Raw genomic sequence first — 22,347 nt, 5'->3', positions numbered from 1 at the left:
GTTCGTAGGACCTTTTTCCTCTATTCCCAATCGTGAAACTGACCGTGCAGTTTGTCAGTTTTATTGATGTTCACTCTTTATCTGGTACTACGCAGTAATCATTATAGAATGGCCTCATTGAAACCGAGTAAAACACCAACAACCTGGAAAGTTTCTTCGTGTGTTCGTAGTACAAAACTAACAATGTGTCTACAATCTGAGGAAAATGACTAAAATGATTCTGCATAGGAACACTAGTTGCTATCGATCGAGTACAGTGGAATAACATTATCTTCAATACACGTACTTTGGTACAATTCTTAAGTTGCTTCATGTGTGTCACTGCAGACATTATAAACTACGTGAAGTGTAGCAACTACTGAAGTGATAGATAGTCACTAATGAAATACCTCCATTAGTTAATAACAAGCGTGTAAATGCTAGCCTTTCTTCATGTGATGTTGGTCATCAGTAATTAGTGTTTTGCTTTTAAATTTCCTCCTCTGTTGTAATATACAGCCCTCGAAAGGTGTCCACCGACGTGTGGAAAGTTTTGGATTAATGCTAAGGAAGCTGACATTGTGTTAATTGTACTATTTTCGTGCTTTTCACATCTACATACATATTAAGACACCTAAATTCTTCTTTTCCTAAATCATTTTGTCTTCTTCAGGAAAATCAATGGATTTGCCGTGCAAAATAATCCTCTGTGGATATCAAAACTGTCTCTAATTGTATAGTGCTGTATCCCGTGTGACAGTTACAAGCAGTGAAAAACCATTAACGCAGCTTTCGTAGGCCGTGTTGTTCGTCTTGTGTTCTCTTCTATTTCTTCTACTGTAAACACTCCGTCACAGATACAAACGAATGCTAGTGAACCCTGATGAATTGTCTGCTAATGGTTATTTGTATACGGTCACTTCCATTAAGCCATTGTAAACGAGGCTTAAGAGGAATATAGTGGCAGAATGTAGCATTAATGCAAGGTTTGCTTTTGAACAGATAGAGGTGCTGTGAAAGATTTATTGGTTTTGGGATGTGGCTACAAAAGAGGCAGTGGAAATGTGAGTATAGTCCGGTGTGGTGATTTGTAACTGAGGTGTGTGTAGGACGTGCTATTACCAAAAATATGTCAGAAACTCTGACTAGAAACTGGCAGAGGCAGCGGGCAGAATAGGCGGGAAACGACGGACTGACACCCCACCAGGGAGCTTCGCACCGTCAGCTGTGAAATTTCTTCCAGAGCTGTGCATCGGCCCGTCCGCCAGGCTGTCGACGGAGGAGTCTGTGGTCCAGCAGTTGCAAAGAAATGAACTGGACGTGAACCAGACACAGATGACGAATAGGTAATTCGTCGAAACGGTGCAATAATACGATGCCGTGGTTTGGGTGATAACCTGACATGATTTCGTGTTGTAACCTCCTAACAGGTAAATTACATAATAACCTCCCAACACTATAAAATATAGGTATAGTATTCACATTCACATTTAGTGTAACTACCCAACAGAAAAAATAAGTATATTGCATTCACTTTCTAGTGTAACTTCCCAACAGTAAAAAATATAATTATATAATTCACATTTAGTGTAACTGCCCAACAGATAAATTCTGTAACCTACCAATAATAAAAATGTGACTAACCTCTCAATAAAATTGTGGCTCACTTATAACCTTTCAATAATTGACTGTGAATTTAAACTGGTAAATTGGACTTCAGCAATGCTGTGTCATGGGCCCGAAAGATCATTCTGAATAAATTGAAATTCTTACCTCGATAAGGTCGCCAGATAACGCATATATATCTGCTCCTATAAGAATTTTTTCTGGTATGGCCCAGTGCAATGCTGTCCAATAGATTTGTCATGTATAAAAAGAAACAACTGCTTTTTCTTTACAATAATCGGGATGACCACGGATTGGAGAAATTAGTAAATTCTTTAAATTGAGATTAATGATTGTCAAACTTAATTTTTATGAGAAAGATTATTATTAAGAGATTTTTTAAAAAAACATCTACATGGGACTCGACATAACAATAGTACAGATGCGCGAGGCTGCTTGTACCTTATACTAGAACGCTCAGGCACCGCCATCGCTCCACACGACTGGCCCAGCCAACTCCGTACAACAGACCGCTAGCTACTACTACACTACTACTACAACTGCTACACAGTTGCTACTCCGTACGACACTGCTCTCTGGCCTGAGATTCTCTTACAGCTTACATATCGCAGGCAGTGCGTGAGCTATCAGTCGAAATTACACCTGCTCGAGTGCGCTAGCAACAAATTCCTCAATCGTGGACCTCGTACGGTGTAGATGTAGACCTACACGATTTTGTGTTCGATAAAGGTGAATTCCTCATTTGTGCTTACTACCGAACAATTGCCGCACCTGTCGGTTGCAGACCCACGGTACGAGGACGTGTCGGAGAACGACAGATCCCGCGACGGGCGCACGAAGCGGCCACGACGCGGGGGCTCGGCAGCGGCGGTGCCGGCGCGCCGAGCGTCCTCGCTCCACGGCCGACACCGACACGTCGACGACGACCCCCGTCGGCAGCGACACCGCTCCGGCCCGTCCGAACACCTCCGGCTGCCGGAGAACGCGGCCGGGTCACTGTCGGAGCCCTCGGCGCGCAGTGCCGACCCTGCCGGCGGTGGAGGTAGTGGCGTAGGAAGCGGCGCAGTCGGAGGCGTCACCGAGTCGGTCTCCGCCTACCCCCACTACTCCAGGTAAAGGACCAGCTCACTACTTTACAGTCGTATCGCTATCGATCTGAGATTCGTTAACATTCCTTATACCCTCTCGGTCCAAAAATTTGTAGTTAAGATTGTGATTTCAGTACTTCGGGAGTTCCAAATAGTCCCCACATTTTGAGTACAGTGCACAGATCGTTCATACGATCATTTGAAAATGACAGAAAAGTCCTTCTTTTGGGTGTCGTTCAACTCGTATGTCACATTGGCTCGAATGTCGTGTAGCGGGACTTTGAATTTCGCCCCGCTACACTCGTTCCCTCAGATATAAATTACACTGTTGCAGCGGTATGAGCGCTCGACGGCAGAGAAAATACTAAAATTGTAACTTTTTTTTTTTTTTATTTTCTATCTGTCTGTTGTCTCTCGAGAGCGGAAGCTGAATGCAGACGTAAAAAACTTATTAGCTAGTCTTGATCTGATTAAGACAAAAAAAACTTATTAATGTGTAGACATATTTTGGAAGTTGTTATGAAATTCGGAGGATGGAAGTAGCAACGTAAAATAAATTGCATTCGGGGTCAAGATGATTTTGATTTGTATCAATTAGTGATTCCTGGACGATTGCAAGATTTCGGAGCAGACTTTTCACGCAGAAATGAAGTAGGACATTTTTGAAGACCTGGACGCCGCACGAAAGAAGACATGTTAACACGATAAAATATGAACTCTTATCTATGCCATTTCCCCTTGTCAGTTACATTTTGTTATTCTGTGTCTTTTTTCAAATAATTTTTGTACTGGAAATTGGTTTGACTTTTGCTCAGAAACGCCACAAGGACCACCCCGACAATAGCTTTTCCGAATCATGAAGTCTGATAACTTTTCTGTAATACGAAGTCCAATTTGCATTTTATTCACCATTTCTTCCCACATTTTCAACCTTTTCTTTTCTTCTCTTCTCCTTTTTCTTTTTTATTAACCACTACAGTCAGTTATGTCATCAAAACATTGACGCTTCATGTGAATTTTTGCACTTTGTATAAGTTTGTACTGATATCACGATCGTGTCACGTGTGAGGATTTTTCAGAAAAGAATTAACCACCTTTTTGCATTTTAACCGAGTCACGGCAGGCTTTCGTATGTCACTGTTTTTGTTTAAGAGCCAAGGTGTGCGGGAAAAACTTCGAAACTTTCAGGAGAATATCGTCAATAATCAATTCATTATGTCGCTTCTTTGCAGTGTGTAACATGATTACAGTGACGTGCTACAACCACGCGTCCACTTCTCGACACTGCGTGCTCGCAACTGTCTGTGCGTCGAGGCAGTTTATTTGTGTAATAAAGTTGGTAAATACTCCCCTCATTGCCACATGGATATTACAAAACCAGAATGTAACAAAATACTTACCACCAATCTGTGCAGTTTCAGTTGGTTAGTAAAATGCTTGCCAACTGATAATTCTTCAGTTTTATTACTACAGACACTTTTCCTGTTTAAAATGCTTCATTGCACCTTAATGTAATTTGTCTGATGTAATGATGCTTCGACAGTGGTTATATTTCAGTTTTTTCGTAAACAATTTAAATTTCAAATAATCTTGTCTGTGGCTTAAATAGACGTGTGTATTGGATGATAGATGGCATTTCTAACTAGTGATGTAACTTTGTTGTGACACATTTTTGCTTTAAAAGTTTTCAATATATTCACAGAATAAGCTAATACAGATTGATCGTCACAAAAAGGTGCCAATAACTATGAATTAAACTCCTCTAGTGTGGTTTTTGCCACTTCACATTTATATATTTTACAGGGTAAGCTACTGCCTCTGTAGAAAACTTAAAACCTGGTGTCATTCGTATTTACATGTTAACAGTGACAAGTATAATTTATAATCAAGTTAATACATAAAAATTTTGGCTGTGTAATAGAAAAACTAGTTAAACGTGGAATGTGACGTGAATGAGAATGGAAATACTAATAAACGTGTGAAATAATGTCGTTGACGGTATTCGTAGTGAGCGAGTGGTGTTCGCCGTGTTGGTATCTGACGATTTGTTTGGTGTCGTCACATTTTGCCACGTAACATACACACCTGTCCACTGCGAAATTTATGCACAAGACTCGTGAGGGTAAGGTGGAGTAGAACAGGAAGTGCATTACAAAGCTGTAAATAACAATATGTTTTTTGTTATACAATACATACAAATATTTAGCAATGTAACATATTAATTTGTGAATGTTGTACTCTAAGTAATGTAATTTCATAGAGAATTTTTGTGACATAATAGCTTTGATGTAATAAATACAGCTTATGCTATGCTTCAGAGGTTAGTAATATTTGACAACATATTTTTTCCTTTTCATTTGAGACCTCATTGCCACAATCCCACAGTTGTGTCCATTGTGCGTATTCAGAGAGTGTCAGCACAGTGTGTCCCATATTTCATTATCGTGCTCTAGCAATTCAAGGTTCACACCATAAAGATACAGCTGAAATTACAAATGACCATAATTAAAAAATTATCCAGATTACATGTATATATAATCTGAAATAAATGTTTGCTATACAGTCAGTGCTCTGGTGCAAAATGTCAAATATCCACAGTCAAAGATAGGGTTAATCTAGCTTCCATAATTCTGATCGTGCATACGGCCTGTGTCATATAATAATGTTTAATTCAGATATGTTTTTCCTCGGCAATATTGGAAAAGGATAGCTTGCTACTCACTGTAAAGCTGACATGTTGAGTTGCAGGCAAGTACGACAAAAAGACTGTTTCACATTTAGATTTCAGCCAGTGCCTTCTTTAGAAAACAGAACACGCACGCGCGCGCACACACACACACACACACACACACACACACACACACACAAGGAAACACACTTCACACACACACTTGACTGCCATCTCCGGTAGCTCGGACAGCAGTGGTAGTAACAGTTCGGTCATAAACTCTCACACTCAAAAAATGCGAGCAAAGCCATGCTTCCGTTTCTTGTAAAACTTCACCCAATTTCTCTACTTTTTTGGCACTGTCCGATCGTCGCGTCTCCCGCACTCTGCGTCGTAAGTCGGGTCGACGACCACTGTACTCCAGTGATAGGAAGTTGTGCCGACTTTATCAAAAGCGATCAGCTGCCCTACCGTCCGGCCACACTCTGTTCTTTTATGAGCAGCAGACACCTCCCCTTTTTCCACGAAGAAGTCAGTCTGCTTCGCCAACGTGGCAGTCCGGTACGCAGTCGTCAGAGGAGTGGGGAAGCTACCCCGTGCCAGTGGTCGACTGCCAGAGATCGAGGAAATCTGTCCCCGGAGGCTTTCGCCCTCCAGCTGATAACAGGGTGCCCTCTGCTGTGGTCGCCCACTGAGACACTGCTAATTTACCGGCCTAGTACGACATGCAGACCCCATACACAGTTACCGGTAACTGGAATTTTTCTTAGAGGGGTGTGATGACTTTTGCAATCGTCCCTGTCCCTCTTGAAGTTAAAATCTTGTGTCACTTGTGCAAAGAAATAAAAAATTAATTGTTGCACGATTGAAGAATGAAAAATAGCAGTAATAATAAAATTACAGACTGGCTCCATCCTGACACCTTTCGACCTTCTGTGGGCACTGTAAGGCTTTATGGTCAGAATACACTTAAGTTATGCGAGTGAAAAGAAAAATCTAAATTTGGTGAAGTCCCACACAATGCTTAGTGCTTTAACATACAGTACTCCACATTTAACAGCTAATATATTCTTGTCACCTGTGGCAAACGTGAATGTCTAAAATAAATGAACAGTTTACAGTCAAATAGCAGAAATTTCTTTCAAACAATTGTTTATGGCTGTGATCTCCGATGAAGGGAAGATTATTAGAGACAACTCTTGTGGGACAAATGCAGTTGACATACGAAGTCTAGTCACGTTTTCCCTTTCATCTCTACATACTTGCCATGTGAACAGCACCCCTTACTAGTCTCGTGCAGTAGTAGGGAATGCCGTACACTGCTGTCACAATAATGGATGAAAACCTCTTCTCTGTTAGCCTACACCTGATTACTAGTGTCTAAAATATGTTGAACAGTAACATTACCCACGTTTACATTTATTTTGGAATACTTAATTTGAATTATTTCTTCACTTTCTTCAAGGAATATTTCGCAAGTGTCATTGAAACGTGCCTACAAAACACCCAGACCTCCATGTTTCTCTTCACTGTCGCTCTTGTGATGCACACTGTATTCCACTAGTCATTGACACGGATTTTCAATCTCTCGCACATTACACTCTTTATTGCAAGGATCAGCCAACTGAATTGCCACAATGCATTAGTGAGGTCCATTGTTCATGGGCAGTGCATTTTTGTTAAACTGATGTCGGTCATTGTAGTTGGCCTGTGGATTCCGCGAACTATGTTTACTGTTCTGATGTTTATTCCAATTTGTTGTGATTCAGCCACTAACTTCTCTGTCCGTGATTGTCCCTATTATGGCAGATCTGTATCCCATTTGTCTCTCAGGGTATTGGTTTCCCGTCTTCCTCTACTGATCCAGTTGTCATCATAAAATTTGAAAAGAGACATCATCTTGTATGCTGTGTCTGACTACAACAGCCTCCCTTCAGAACTGATTTGACAGTTTAGGCACACAAATTAGAAACAATCTTACGTATCTCAACATCCAAAACAGATTACGTAACAAATATCGTAGGTGCCCAGAAATCGTAGAACAAAGAATTTTGGAAGATTAACAAAATTCAAAAATAAAATATCTTGGAGAAATCAGTCGTAATAAAGGAGTGACCTAAGAAGCGGTATCTGAGAAGATGGGGTGGCATATCAACTCTTCAAGGACACAGTATCAAAAATATGAATTTCCGTGATTTTGGAAATTAGACACTGTGAAATAGCTTTAAACCTGCCAGTGCTCTATGCAGCATAGTGCATTACCGCACTTAAAGTAGGAGAAATAAAAAATTGAGAAGAAAATGGTGAGAACCCATCGAAAAATACTGGGATCACTGTGAATGAAAAGTACAAATAGGGAAGCAAAAAATAAGTCTATAAGAAAGTATCCTAAATATTTGACATAATCCACAAAAGATAGGTCAGTTTCTTTGGACACATGTCGTGAAAAGAATGGAGGATAGTAGGATAACTAAAAGAATCATCTAATATTTAAGTAACAATAAGTCAGTGGATAAAAAAAAAAAATTGGTGGGAAAAGAAGAATATATTATATGTATGGACATGTGAAGAGTACATTGAAAACAGCAAAAAATTCGTAACATATATAACATGGGTTTTCAAGAAACCCGCGCAGGGTAGCCGAGCGATCTGAGGCACCTTGTCATGGTCCGCGCGGCTCCCCCCCTTGGAGGTTCGAGTCCTCCCTCGGGCACGGGTGTGTGTGTTGTCTATAGCGTAAGTTAGATTAAGTAGTATGTAAGCTTAGGGACCGTTACCTAAGCAGTTTGGTCCCAGGTTGGTTTTTCAAGAAAAATGGAGAACATGTGGAAGAATCTTCACTCGTGAACAAAAACAGCAGCAGATTGGGAGAACGAAAAAGTGCTGGGAAAATAGGATGAAGAATCTCATTTGAAAGAACAATTCCCCTGGTAATTGTTTTACAAGTTCCACAGTTGGCTAGATTTGATGCAAGAAAGAAAATGAGAAATTGTGCAGCTGTGGACATTCCAAAACAAATATATCAATCAGATGTTACGTTAGAAAGTAATGGAGAAAATCACAAATCTTTAAGATTTGTTTGTTTATTTATTCATTCTTCACAGTTACATCCCATTATCTGGGCCGTCAACTCATATTTTCGCGTGTAATTAAATGTTTATACCTGGTACTTACAGACATTATGATAAAAGAAAAATCCAGATATTACAACAATATCATGAAGAATCTGTTATTATAAACAAAGGCACAAAAAAGGATAAAAGAAAGAAAAATCAAACAATGGACGATCCAGGATGGAATGTAACAATAGTACGAGAAGGGAGGTTGCCGCTCACCGTATAGCGGAGGTGCTGGTTCTTAGATAGGCCGTGTAGTGCTGGAATGGGAACAGGACAGTGACTGAGGAAGGTTGAGGCCAGGAGAATTATAGGATATATTGCAGGGAAAGTTCCCACCTGCGCAGTTCGGAAAATCTGATGACGGTGGGAAGAATCTGTACAACACAGGCTGTGAAGCAGTCATCGAAATGAAGGATGTCACGTTTGTCAGCGTTCTCAGCGACAGGGTGGTCCACGTATTTTTCGGCCGCAGTTTGTTGGTGGCCATTGGTGCGGACGTACAGCTTGTCGGTTGTCGTGCCCACACAGAATGTGGCACAGTGGTTGCAGTGAAGTTTTTAGATCACATGACCGGTTCCACAGGTAGCCCTGCCTTTAAAGGGGTAGGTGGTGTTAGTGACCGGACTGGAGTAGATGGTGGTAGGAGGACGTATGGGACAGGTACATTTAGTTTTAAACTGGTCAAGGTACAGGATGTTACTAATATACTGAGGAAAATGAAGAACAGTTTTAGTAATGACGTTTATGGTTTAAGTTCAGCCATGTTAAAGTGCGATTCAGTTCAACTGCTAGAATTGATAACACATGTAGTAAATACATGTATTTTGGAGGCTCAGTTCCCAAAGGCACTAAAGTTTGTTAAAGTCACTCCAATACACAAAAAAGGCAGCCTCTCAAGTTGTGATAATTTTAGGCCTGTTTCAATTGTACAAATCTTGTCTAAAGTGATAGAAGCTATATTAAATAATCAAATAGTAAAATACTTTGAAGAAAGCAAAATCTTAACTGATAGTCAATTTGGCTCCAGATCAGGGTTAGGAACTGTTAAATCTGCCTTATCACTTTTAACACAGTGTGTGAAGCAACTAGAAAGCAAGCTAGTGGTTCAGAATAAACTCTGATTTATCAAAAGCTTTCGACACTGTGTCTCGTGAAGTTTTACTGAACAAACTGCAATTCTATGGCTTTACAGGAAGTGCTCTGGAATTGATAAAATCTTACCTAAGTAATAGAGTGCAGAAGGTGGTTTTTAATGGTGCAGAATCAGATTACTTAGCTGTGGGCATGGGTGTCCCACAAGGTTCTGTACTTGGCCCAATTCTATTTATTATTTATATAAATGACTTACCATGTAACATAGCTGGGCCATCAACTAGGACTTATTTATTTGCAGATGATCTTGCAGTCTGTATAACTGCAGAAACAGCACAGAAGGTGAAATATGAAGCAGACCAGTGCACTGTCAAAGTTGAAAATTTGTGTAAAGCTAATTCCCTTTGTGTCAACCGAAAAAAAATACAAGACCTGTATGTATCGTGGAATAATAACACTGAACTTGAGCAGAGCTCAAATACTGTTAATTTCCTTGGAATCTCAATTGATTCAAAATTATCCTGGGGTAGCCATATAGAATGAAGTGGGAAGCAGCATTAGCAAAGGAATATTTGCTCTAAGGAAGCTGCGTCTTTTTCTAAACGTGACAGTACTTAAAGTGGTTTATTTTGCTTTAATTCACAGTCACATTTCCTATGGTACAATACTGTGGGGACATCAAAGCAAGGCAGCTCTAATGTCTTCAAACTACAAAAGAAGGCAATAAGACTGATATGTAGCTTGGCACCCAGTGCTCACTGTAGGCCAAGCTTTAAAAAGTTACAGATGATGACCCTGCCGTCAATATTTATACTACAGTGTGTAATGCATATTAAGGAAAACTATCCAAGTGAACAACAGGATGACATGCGACATAATTATAACACAAGAAACAAGCAGGACCTAGTTTCTTTCCGATGCAACTATAAAAAAAAACACAAAAGTGCTTCTTATACAAGTCCATAAAAATTTTTAATGCCATACCCCAACATATCAGGGATTTTCCAGTTCAACAATTCAAAAAAAAAGTAAAAGAATTTCTTCTTGAGCTCAGCATTTATGAAACTGATAAATTTTTAAGGGAGGCAAAGAATATGGTATGACTACACTTTGTGATCAGTTTTTATATGCTTCTATATATGAGTAAGTCTGTAATTGGCTAAATTTACTATGCAATATCAATTTGTACCAGAAGTTTCTCTGTTTTGTTTTTGTGTCAAGGTACCATAATTATTTGTGTAATATTTATATTGTGTAATATTTCTCTTGTTTTTGTAATTATTTGTGTAACATTTATACTATGTAATATTGACTTTTGTAATGCCTCAGATGATCTTTGAGGTCTCTACAACAATAAACAATCAATAAATCAATCATCTAGGTCTATTACAGGGGTGTGAGCTGTGAGGTAAGGGATTGGGAGCATCCCTACACAACCTCTGCTACATTCTATCCCCAATTTTCCACTGTTTAAACAATATAGAACTTCTCGAATGTTTAACGATAAAACACTGTCTCCGTCACCTCGAAACAGCACCGCCGTCCCGACCTCGGCCGGCCTCTCGGTCTCCGAGGACGACGACGCCGTCCGGCCCGCCTACGAGCCGCCCCTCCCTGGCGAAAGTGGCTACTGCGAGGACGGTATCCCGGGACCGATTGCGGTGACGTCGACGGGAGGTGCCGCTACTCTGACCTCCCCGTCCGGTGGCACCGGTAACGGGTGCACCGACGGCACCGGTGACGGCGGGCGGGGAACCGCTGCGGGCAGCCCTGGCGGTGCGGCGGGCGAGGAGCGGACCTCTGGTGCCACAGCGTCGGCCAGTACAGCCAGCGCGAAACCGCCATTCTCCTACGAGGAGCTAATTGCTATGGCCATTATGAAGTCGCCGCACAGGTTGGTGGCACTGCTGCAGAGTATTGAATTCCTTCGTGAAAATACATTACATTGTCCTTAAAACACTCCGTCGTAGTTTGGCGCTACTACTGGTATATTACGTATACGGTACACATACTAAATTGGCATTGTTTTGGTCATCGGCCATAAGTTTGGTTTGAGGTATTTCTCCTCTGTTTCACTCGTCAGTTATCCTTGTCATACCGGTATAATTGCTCCATCCGACACCGTCCACAGTTGCCGGGCTATCAAATATATGTCTTTCCCTACAGTTCTCACCTCCTACAAATCCCTTCAGTGCTGTACAAGTTATTACCTGACGTCTTAACACTTTTCTTATCATTCTCTCCTTCCTTTTCAACGATTACACCGTACTTCTCCCCTCACCAATTGTGTGGAGAAACTTCTCATTTCTCATCCTGTCAGTCTACCTAATTATCAAAATCCTTCTTTAGCTCCACATTTCAAATGCCTCCACTCTCTTCTTCTATTCCAGTTTCTCCACAGTCCAGGATCCACTTCCGTGCCTGCCCTGCTCCAGATGTACATTCTCAAAAATTTTGACCTCAAATCGAAGTGTACATTTGATACTACTAGACTACTTCTGTCGAGGAACGCCCTCTTTGCCTGAGGTAGATTGGTTTTTTACGTTCTCTTTCGTGTGTCTCTCCAGGTAGCAGAACTGCTTCATTTCGTCTACTTTGTGGTGCCCAACTTTGATGTTAAATTTATCGTTGTTTTCGTGTCTGCTGCTACCCATTACTTTCTGTCTGCCTTACATTCTCATATCTAAGTGTATCCGTGTTATTCTTTTCTTCTACCAGCCGTAGCTGCAGTTTTCACCTGTGACTCGTGCCGTGGTATGTGTCCGGTCATTCCACCTTTACATTTCTTTCTTTTTTTTTGTAGACACTCTTACTGAGCAATTTATTAATTTATTGCTGCTTTATGTCAGCACGTGTTTCCCGTTGTAGAACATCGCTTTTTGCAAATCGTGCTAGAAAGTGTTGCAGTTTCAAAATTTTTGTTTAAGTATTAAGAGAGAGCAGCATAACCCACCATTGTCCGAACTATAGTTTAGCTTTAGGGATCGACTTGAGGCACTAGTGGGGCTTTAACGGTAGGCTACGTAGAGCACCGATTCCGTACTTTAACTCGGCTCCTCTCAGTCGCCGGAAGTCTGCCGAATTCGTGCCGCTCCAGATTGTTTCTGCTCGTTTCTGACCTTAACTGTGCAACAGCATTGTGCACTGTAACAGTAAGCAGCCATTGTGAATATAATGTCGATACATGTGCGCACTGTTGTCTGTAGTGATTGTTAATATTATTTGCAAAAATGGGCAAAGATGGTGTAGCCGGTCCTCCTAGCGACTCGCCATAAACTTTGGTGTCACTTGTGCGGCACATTAATCTGTTAGACGTTTGTTTCTTTTATATATTATATATATTATAAGAATAATAATTTTATATATTATAAGAATAGGTATTAAAATTCATGGAGAAGAAGTAAAAACTTTGAGGTTCGCCGATGACATTGTAATTCTGTCAGAGACAGCAAAGGATTTGGAAGAGCAGTTGAACGGAATGGACAGTGTCTTGAAAGGAGGATATAAGATGAACATCAACAAAAGCAAAACGAGGATAATGGAATGTAGTCAAATTAAGTCGGGTGATGCTGAGGGAATTAGATTAGGAAATGAGACACTTAAAGTAGTAAAGGAGTTTTGCTATTTAGGGAGTAAAATAACCGATGATGGTCGAAGTAGAGAGGATATAAAATGTAGACTGGCAATGGCAAGGAAAGCGTTTCTCAAGAAGAGGACTTTGTTAACATCGAGTATAGATTTAAGTGTCAGGAAGTCGTTTCTGAAAGTATTTGTATGGAGTGTAGCCATGTATGGAAGTGAAACATGGACGATAACTAGTTTGGACAAGAAGAGAATAGACGCTTTCGAAATGTGGTGCTACAGAAGAATGCTGAAGATAAGGTGGGTAGATCACGTAACTAATGAGGAGGTATTGAATAGGATTGGGGAGAAGAGAAGTTTGTGGCACAACTTGACTAGAAGAAGGGATCGGTTGGTAGGACATGTTTTGAGGCATCAAGGGATCACAAATTTAGCTTTGGAGGGCAGTGTGGAGGGTAAAAATCGTAGAGGGAGACCAAGAGATGAATACACTAAGCAGATTCAGAAGCATGTAGGTTGCAGTAGATACTGGGAGATGAAGAAGCTTGCACAGGATAGAGTAGCATGGAGAGCTGCATCAAACCAGTCTCAGGACTGAAGACCACAACAACAACAACAACAAGTTGCCCTGGGAAAAGGAGCAGGGCTTTTCTCACTGGCCATTGAGGTAGGAGCCGATCACAGGCTTTTGCTCGCAGCATCGGCCGTTCAGGGGCCGAGTAAAAGTGTGCAATCGGTACAAGCCAGTGAGAACTGAGCCTCTGACAATCAAAGGGACCTTTTTTTTGGCAAAGATTTCGGGACTTCATGTATCACTGATCACGCTCTAATTTGTCTCTTGTTGTAGTAATGTGTTGAAATGAATTTGTGTATTCCGAATCCCACCAGCTGTGAGCTGAGAAGTGTAATCTGGTTTCTTTTTGCAAAGGTAAACCCACCGTTCCAGATATTTATTGAAATCAGAACAGTTTGTGGGGACGGTGTTCTGAACCATAGATATGTGTATAAGTGGTGTCGTGAGTTTAAAGCTGGCAGAATGACTGTTCATGACGAGGAAAGGATTGGATATTCTTCAGTCGTGACTGATGAAATGGTGGATGAGATTGAAGAAATGATTTGTGGTGATAATCGGTTTCAGTGAGATGAACTCTATGTTTCCAGACATCTCCACATCTCTTCTGCACGTAATGAATACTCGTAAACTTAGCTTTCAAAAATTATGTGAGAGATGGATACCAAAACAGTTCACAGACCAATAGAAAGTCAACAGTACCACATCTTCATTTGAATTTGTCTGGCTAACTGGAAAGTGAACAATTTCTTCACTCTGTAGCGACTGCCACTGAAACGAGGGTGTTGCACTACAGCACCGACACGAAAATACAGCCAGTGATGAGATGATATTCCTCATCAGCATCGGTGAAAAAAATTGGAAACTGTTATTTCGGCCCAAAAAAAGTTGCTTCTGACTTTTGGGACCATGTAGGGATTATCCTCATTGAACTTTTGCCCAAAGGCTAAATTGTGCTATGTGGTATTGGGAAACTCTAATTAAACTGCAGAGCAGAACAAAAGAAGATAATGTAATTGGATAGATTAAAAAATCTACTGACAAAGTTGTGACAGGACAGCACACATTAAAAATAAAAAAAAAGTTTTACTTATGCAAGCTATCAGAGTCAGTGGCTCCTTTCTTCTGGCAGAAGGGATGAAGGTATGAAAGGGAAGGAAAAGGAACTGGAGACATTTAGGAAAAAGGGTAGAGTTTGGAAAGCTACCCAGACCCCGGGTCAGGGGAGACTTAAGAGTTGGGATGAGAAGGAAAGACTGATTGTTAGGGACTGCACCAGATGAGATTTGAAAACCTGAGAGCTTAAAGGTGCAAGACAGGGTACCACGCAAGACAGAGATACCGTATTTACTCGAATCTAAGCCGCACTTTTTTTCCGGTTTTTGTAATCCAAAAAACCGCCTGCGGCTTAGAATCGAGTGCAAAGTAAGCGGAAGTTCTGAAAAATGTTGATAGGTGCCGCCACAACTAACTTCTGCCGTCGAATATATGTAGCGCTACACAGGCATCCTTTGTAGACACAAAGATAAATACTGGCGCCAAAACCTCTGCGTCAGTAAATAATATTAAAAAAAAATTGGAAGACGAGCATTTTTCTCCGCCCGAGTTTCGACCATTGCATTTTCATACATTATCCAACGAAGTAAATACAAATTCCGTATTGTTCATCTTCGAATTTCAATGTACTACGAAAATCCGACTGGTAATACTGGTATTTTTGTCAATATGGCCAACTCTACGTTCTGAATTTTTTCCTACCTGTGAGAAGAGATGGTTGCTAATAGGAACCTGATGAAATGTGAATCACATGCAGTATTCTCTTCACCACAAGAATAATACGAATATAAACATTTTGCCATGTATTCTTTCGTGTTTGCTTCTATCTCATTTAAATCCTGTCTGCCAAATAAACTAAGAAACTAGAGTGAGACAACAGCAAACGCGGAAGAATATACGTATCGTGTCATGTTTATATTCGTATTACTCTTATGCCTAATAGTGATACAGTCAGAAATGAAGCAGGGCAACTGACTAGATTTTTAAATCTAAGATGACTAATTTCTGTGCAGAATTTGATGTACTAAAGAAGCGGCCGCAAAGATTTTCAAACGGAGAAAAATTTTCGCCAAACTCTCATTCAGAACATGTTATATCATACGCAGTCTATTATTTGGTTCTTGTTGATCATTATCAAAGAAAGCAGCAGTGTAAGTAACAACAAATAGCAGTCTCTTGCCATCGTTTCGCTAATTTGATGATTCCTCTCTTTTTTTAATTGTAGGCGGCGGTAGCGCGCACAAAAGCAAGCCATGCCGCGAGTAGCGACAGGCCGGCCGTAAACACACACTATCAGAATGCGACAAACAATGCATGATACAGTATAGTAATGCATTTTCAGCTTAGAGTGACAGACATTGAAAACGGCACTTATCAGATCAAAGCAAAATAAGCAATTGATTCAAACCAGACGAGCACATGAAAAAGGAAGGGTATCCGTATAAATACGGACGGAGTGCCTGACGCATAGCAATGGCTACCTGGTAAAGCTTAACTGCTAAGCTTTCGACTCGAACCAAACTACTGTAGCTGTATCATCATTCATTCAACCTAAATTGTGTCTCATATTACAATGGACCAACTTTGTTTCGATTTGGCGGTGCGGCCTAAAACTTTTCTCTCCCCTTGAATTTCGAGTCTCAAATCTCAGGTGCGGCTTAGATTTGGGAATTTTTTTTTTCCGTTATTTCGAGTCTCATATTTCAGGTGCGGCTTAGATTCGAGTGCGGCTTAGATTTGAGTAAATACGGTAACTACTAAAACATCCTGCCTGAGTTAATAAGAGTGAAAAGCTAAATACATTCTATGTAACAGAGGTTGGAGGGGAATGGTGAAAAATAGGCATGTCAGAAAATAAAAACAAAAACACAGTGAAGAATAGAGTGGTTACAGTGAAAAAATGCCGAGGAGGAAGAAATTAATATAAATTAAGGCCAGACGGGTGACGAGAACCGAGGACATCTTGTAGAGCTAGTTCCCACCTGCAGAGTTCTGAGAAACTTGTATCTGGGGGAAGAATCCAGGCACCGAGGTCGCAGTAACTACTCCTTTCTTCACTCCATTTTACTTTTCATTTTCTGACCTGTCTGTTTTCCCCGTCCCCCACCCACCTCTGTTACGTAGAATGCACTTAGCTTTTCTCTCTTATTAACTCGTAAATGCTGTTTTAGCAGCAATCTCTGTCTTGCATTTTACCCTGCATTCCACCTTTTCACACTCTGTTCCTTTTCCTAAATCTCTCCAGTTTGTTTCCCTGCGTCCTTCTTCCTTCCCCTTCAACCTTTCTGCGAGAAGAAGGAGCCACTGCCTCAAAAAACTTGCATAAGGAAAATCTTTTAAAAATTTTTTTAAAAATGTTTTTTATCCTGCTGCTACTTGGTGAATAGATTTTTTATTCATCCAGTTACATTATACAGGGTGAAAAGTATTTAAACTGACAAACTCTGGGAGGTTGTAGGGGACATCAAAACAAATATTTTTCCCTAATGTCATTTTTTCCTTTGAGTAGTATTTAATCCGATAGAGGAAGATTTCTCTGGCGGCAAATTAATTAAATCGACAAACACTTTTCCATTTTTATGACCAAGAGACAACACATTAACACAACCCAATTTCAATTACAGTAGATTTTCAAAAATGCCTCCATTGACCTCCATCGACGCACACGATGACTGAAATGTACCGGCGCCCCGTCATGTTGGAACCACATGCGTTGTCTTGTAGGGAGCGGGACGTCTTCCAGGAATTCTGGCAATGCTCTGGTGAGGAATTGTAATATTGCCTGCCATTTAATGGCCTAGGTAGCAGATATGACCCAGTTAAACAGTCCCCAACAACACCGACCCACACGTTAATGAAGAACCGCATTTGATGAGCACTAGTAACTGTGGCGTGTGGGTTATCCTCACTCGGAACATGCAAATTGTGGATGTTGAAGACTCCATCACGCCAGAATGTTGCTTCATTGGTAAAAAACACGGAGGAGGGGAATGTAGGATGCATTTCACACTGTTCCAGGTACCACTGCGAAAACTGTGCTCCGGGTGGATAATCGACTGGTTCCAGGTTGTGGACACGCTGTAAGTGAAATGGACGTAAGAATTGGTCTCGAAGGAATGTTCTTACATTCGTCTGATTTGTCCCTATGTTACGTACATTGCACGAGTGCTGATTGAAGGATCCTGCTCCACGTGCTGCAAATCAGCTTCCTCGAATTGCAGCGTTCTTACTGTGCGACGGCGTCCCTGTCCAGGTAATCCGCTAAATGACCCGGACTCAAGCAGACGTCGGTACACAGCAGCAAAGGTCGTACGATGCAGGATATGGCGATTAGGATATTGTTGTTGATAAACCAGCTGTGCAGCTCGTCCGTTGTGGTGTGCTACGTAGTACGCACCAACCACATCAGTGTACTCACACCAGGTGTATCGCTTCATTAGTAAACAGAGACAATGCACTGCTACACTGGTGGACAGCAGTTGCCTACAACTGAAGAGCGTAGTACGGCCTCTAACAACTGAAGAGCGTAATACGGCGTCCACCAGTTTAAATAATCCTCATAGGAAAAAATGATGTTAGGGAAAAATATTTGTTTTGATGTCCCCTACAACCTCCCAGAGTTTGTTGGTTTAAATTCTTTACACCCTGTAGAACAAAAGCAGAGAGATATTATCAATGAGAGTTTGCATGTCACGTGACAGTGTGCTCAGAGATCACAAAGCAACTCTTTAATTCATTTCTATGGAACATCTCAAATATTCCACTCTCAGCTCTTATCCGGTGCCTTCAGATTTCCATCTTTTCATCTCTCTGAAGTTGTTCGTGTGTGGAAAAGGGGTTTTTACCGACAGTGAACCGCAGAGCTCCATCGAACAATGGGCCAAAGAGAGGGTGGGAGGGTTTCCTGATGAACGTATCGGCAGGCTTATCCCTCAGCTCACAAAGTGCATTGAGAATGGAGGTGACCAAGTCGAGAAACGACATTTGCGAAATTTTAAATCTTCATAAATGTATTGTCTTTTTGATTTTTAAAGAATTAAGCACTCCGAATTTCTGGACAGGCCCCACATTATTTCCTTGATTTAACAAAAGTATGATTGTGTAGCCCATGTAATACTTGACTAAAGGATTAGAGAGTGAAGCGCAGCAGTGGCTCACTTCATATACGGAGTGTACAAAGCAAAAAGTTCTCCCTCAGTCGACAAGTAGTGATGAGGTTAGAATCTGACTGGGGTCTTGTAAAGTGGGGGTGCCACATGGATGTGTTGTAGATGCGTTGCTTTTCTTGGTGTATATCTATGATCTGCCACTAAACGTGTGAAACGAATCAAAAACACATATTTCGGACAACACAACAACACATATAAGTCACTGAGTAAGTTGACCTGTGTACAAGTCGGCATTCGATTAAACACTGAGTCTCCGTCTAGCGGCCGCTGCTCGGCTGGCCGCTTAGGTGGCGCAGCTGCTGCATGGCTGGCAGACAGCGCCGCACGTAGAGGACGTGCGTACTTGCGCGGCGGCACTTTGAATAATCGGCGAGTCACAACAAGGTCCGGAGAGTACGGTGGATGGGGCACAGCGGGAATGTGGTGTTTTGCTATGCTAGATAGCTGCAGACGTGGAGCGATGCGAGCTGGCGCACTGTCGTGGTGAGACATCCGGCTCTGGTTTTCCCACAGTTCGGGCCCCTTCCTGCGCACGGCATCCCTCGTGCACACTGGGACACTTTTTTGTTTACCACCTGACTGTCTGGCACAAATTCGTGACAGATAATGCCTTTGTAGTTAAAAAAAACACGACCGTCACAACCTCGATCTTTGACTGATTCGTGCTGGTTTTTTTGGACGAGGTGAACCTTTGCCCACCCGCTGTGATGACTGCGTCTTTGTTTCAGCGTCATAGCCATACACCCACATCTCATCATCTGTTATGATGATCTTAAGAAAGTTTTCACTGCCATTAACAGTGGCAAGCAGTTACTCGCACACAGGGTTATTTCTGATCTTCAGTCAGCAGACACAGTACGAATTTTGCACTGACACGATGCATCTCAAGTTTTTCACTCAAAATTTGATGGCACGATCTTTCACTGGTGCCCACCTCCTCAGCAACTTCCCGAACAGTTAAATGACAATTTCCGTTGAGTCGTGCACAAACGCTATCCACGTGGCCATCATCTGTCGATGTGGAAGGATGTCCAGACTTCGAATCGTCTCTCTCTCTCTCTCTCTCTCTCTCTCTCTCTCACACACACACACATACACACACACACACACACACACACACACACACACACACACACACACATACATATTCTTCTTCAAGATCCCTCATTGCACTCATCCGACGAGCAGGCTGTACACATACTTACTTCTGCAGCTGTGGTCTGCTTGTTAATTGTCCGAGCGACGCGAGGCAAATGGCAGTTTGTCTTCGAAACCTGCCACTAGGTGCACTCAGTAGCAGTAACGCACTCTCTTTACTGGTTGGTGCACTATTTCGAAAGTTCAGTTTCTTTTTCAACTCACCTCGTATTCTCAACTCGGAAAAGGGTGGTCGCAGACATGCGCAGTGTCAGTTTACGAACTTTGTGTAGACTGTCGTTGAAATATCTCGGAATTTTAGCAGTACATAAAGGGTGATTCTGTGATAAGGTTACAAACTTACAGGCGTGATCGAGAAGGGTAAATCTATAAATTTGAGGTAAGCGATCCGGGTCCAGAAACAACTGAGTCGAAAGTTGTAGGTGAAACTAATTCCGGTACCACTGATACTTGAATACAGGATGTCGCAGAAGGAATGGTCATTCAGGTATATGACAAGAAAGATAATTCACAACAAAGAAGTCGAGTAAATGTGGGCTCTAAATTGCATACCTTAAGAGCTGTGAGCACTTTTCATCTTCAGTGTTTTGAAACAGATCTCTTCTACAACGAGCTCTTTGCTTTCCTTAATTTTGGAGGTGGTAGTATGGACCAAAACAAGAAAAAAATGTCCAGTAAACATTTGCCCCAAAGTGCATACCATAAGAGCTATGAGCAGAAGAAGAACACATCTTCAGTACTGTGAAACACATATCTTTTAAAGAAACAATTGCTCACAGCTCTTAAAGTATGCTTTTTAGAGTCCATGTGCCTTTTGTGGGCTGTTTGTGAAATATTCCTGAGTATTGACCACTCCTCATGTGACAACCTGTATGAGGGGGTGCAAAAATAAAAACTACTTACATGTTTGGGGTAAACCTTTTTTATTTTTCGACATAGTCTCCTGTTAAACTTTTACCTTCATCCGACACTGTTCTAATTTTTTGATCCCTTCCGAATAATAGGAATTGTCCAAGTCTGCAAAATAGCTATTAGTTGCTGCAATCACCTCCTTGTTTGAATAAAATCTTTGTCCCGCCAGCCATTTCTTCAAACTGGGGAACAAATAGTAGTCCGAGGGAGCCACGTCTGGAGAATAGGGGGATGTGAATCGAGTTGGAATCCTATTTGCAATAATTTTGCTACCGCAGCTGCTGAGGTGTGTTTTGGTGCATTGTCGTGATGGAAAAGCACTTTTTTGGGGCCCAATCGCCGGTGTTTTTCTTGCAGCTCGGTTTTCAAACTGTCCATTAACAATGAATAATATGCACCTGTAATAGTTTTACCCTTTTCCAGATAGTCGATGAGGATTATCCCTTGCAAATCCCTAAAGACATTCGCCATAACCTTTCCACCCGAAAGAATGATCTTCACCTTTTTTGGTGCAGATTCTCCCTTATGGGTTTGGTAACCCATTGTTCAGATTGTTCTTTGGTCTCAGGAGTATAGTAATGTATCAATGTTTCATCTATAGTCACGAAATGACGCTTAAAGCCCTGCGGATTCTTCCCGAACAGCTGCAAACTATCTTTGTAACACTTCATACGATTGTGTTTTTGGTCAAGCGTGAGCAATCTCGGAACCCATTTTGCGGATAGCTTTCTCGTGTCCAAATGTTTACGCAAAATATTATGTACCAATTCATTCGACATGGCCACAGCACTAGCAATCTCATGCACCTTAATCTTCTGTCATCCACCACCATATCATGGATTTTATCAATGATTTTTGGAGCCGTAACCTCCACAGGGCATCCAGAACAATCACCATCACTTGTGCCTATACGGCCACTCCAAAAATTTTGAAACCACTTATAAACTGTTCTAATCGGAGGTGCAGAGTCACCGTAATGTTTATCGAGCTTCTCTTCAGTCTCCTGAGGCGTTTTGCCTTTCATAAAGTAATGATTAATCACCAGACAAAATTATTATTCATCCATTTTTTGACACTCAATCGACTTCCTCGATTCACACGGATGCCAAACACAAAGCAATAGAACACTGTGGCTGAAACTCGGTGTGCGTTTTTTCCAAAGATGCTACTAACTAAACGTGACCTCGATATGCGCCGGTGGTGCCATCTCTCGGACTTTGCACAGACTTTTAAGACGCCCCTCGTATTCCAAAAAGATTTTCACTTATAACTTTAGATTCAGTTGTTTCTGGATCTGTGTCCCTTACCTCGAATCAATTGACTTACC

General features: G+C 41.4%; 1 protein-coding gene across 1 annotated transcript in view; it reads left to right on the top strand.

Moving 5' to 3' along the window:
- The window catches only part of LOC126108829 (uncharacterized), a 66,926-nt gene that overhangs the window by 10,837 nt on the left and 33,742 nt on the right, over positions 1-22,347 (top strand). Inside the window, exons 3-4 of the mRNA XM_049914193.1 lie at positions 2,390-2,717; positions 11,107-11,466. Coding sequence (XP_049770150.1) covers positions 2,390-2,717; positions 11,107-11,466 — 688 coding nt within the window. The remainder of the gene's footprint in view (positions 1-2,389; positions 2,718-11,106; positions 11,467-22,347) is intronic.

This window comes from Schistocerca cancellata, chromosome 11 (genome assembly GCF_023864275.1).
Source record: "Schistocerca cancellata isolate TAMUIC-IGC-003103 chromosome 11, iqSchCanc2.1, whole genome shotgun sequence".
Classification (NCBI taxonomy): Eukaryota; Metazoa; Arthropoda; class Insecta; order Orthoptera; family Acrididae; genus Schistocerca; species Schistocerca cancellata.
The sequence above is the reverse complement of the archived record's forward strand: the minus strand, read 5'-3'. Positions and strand labels throughout refer to the sequence as shown.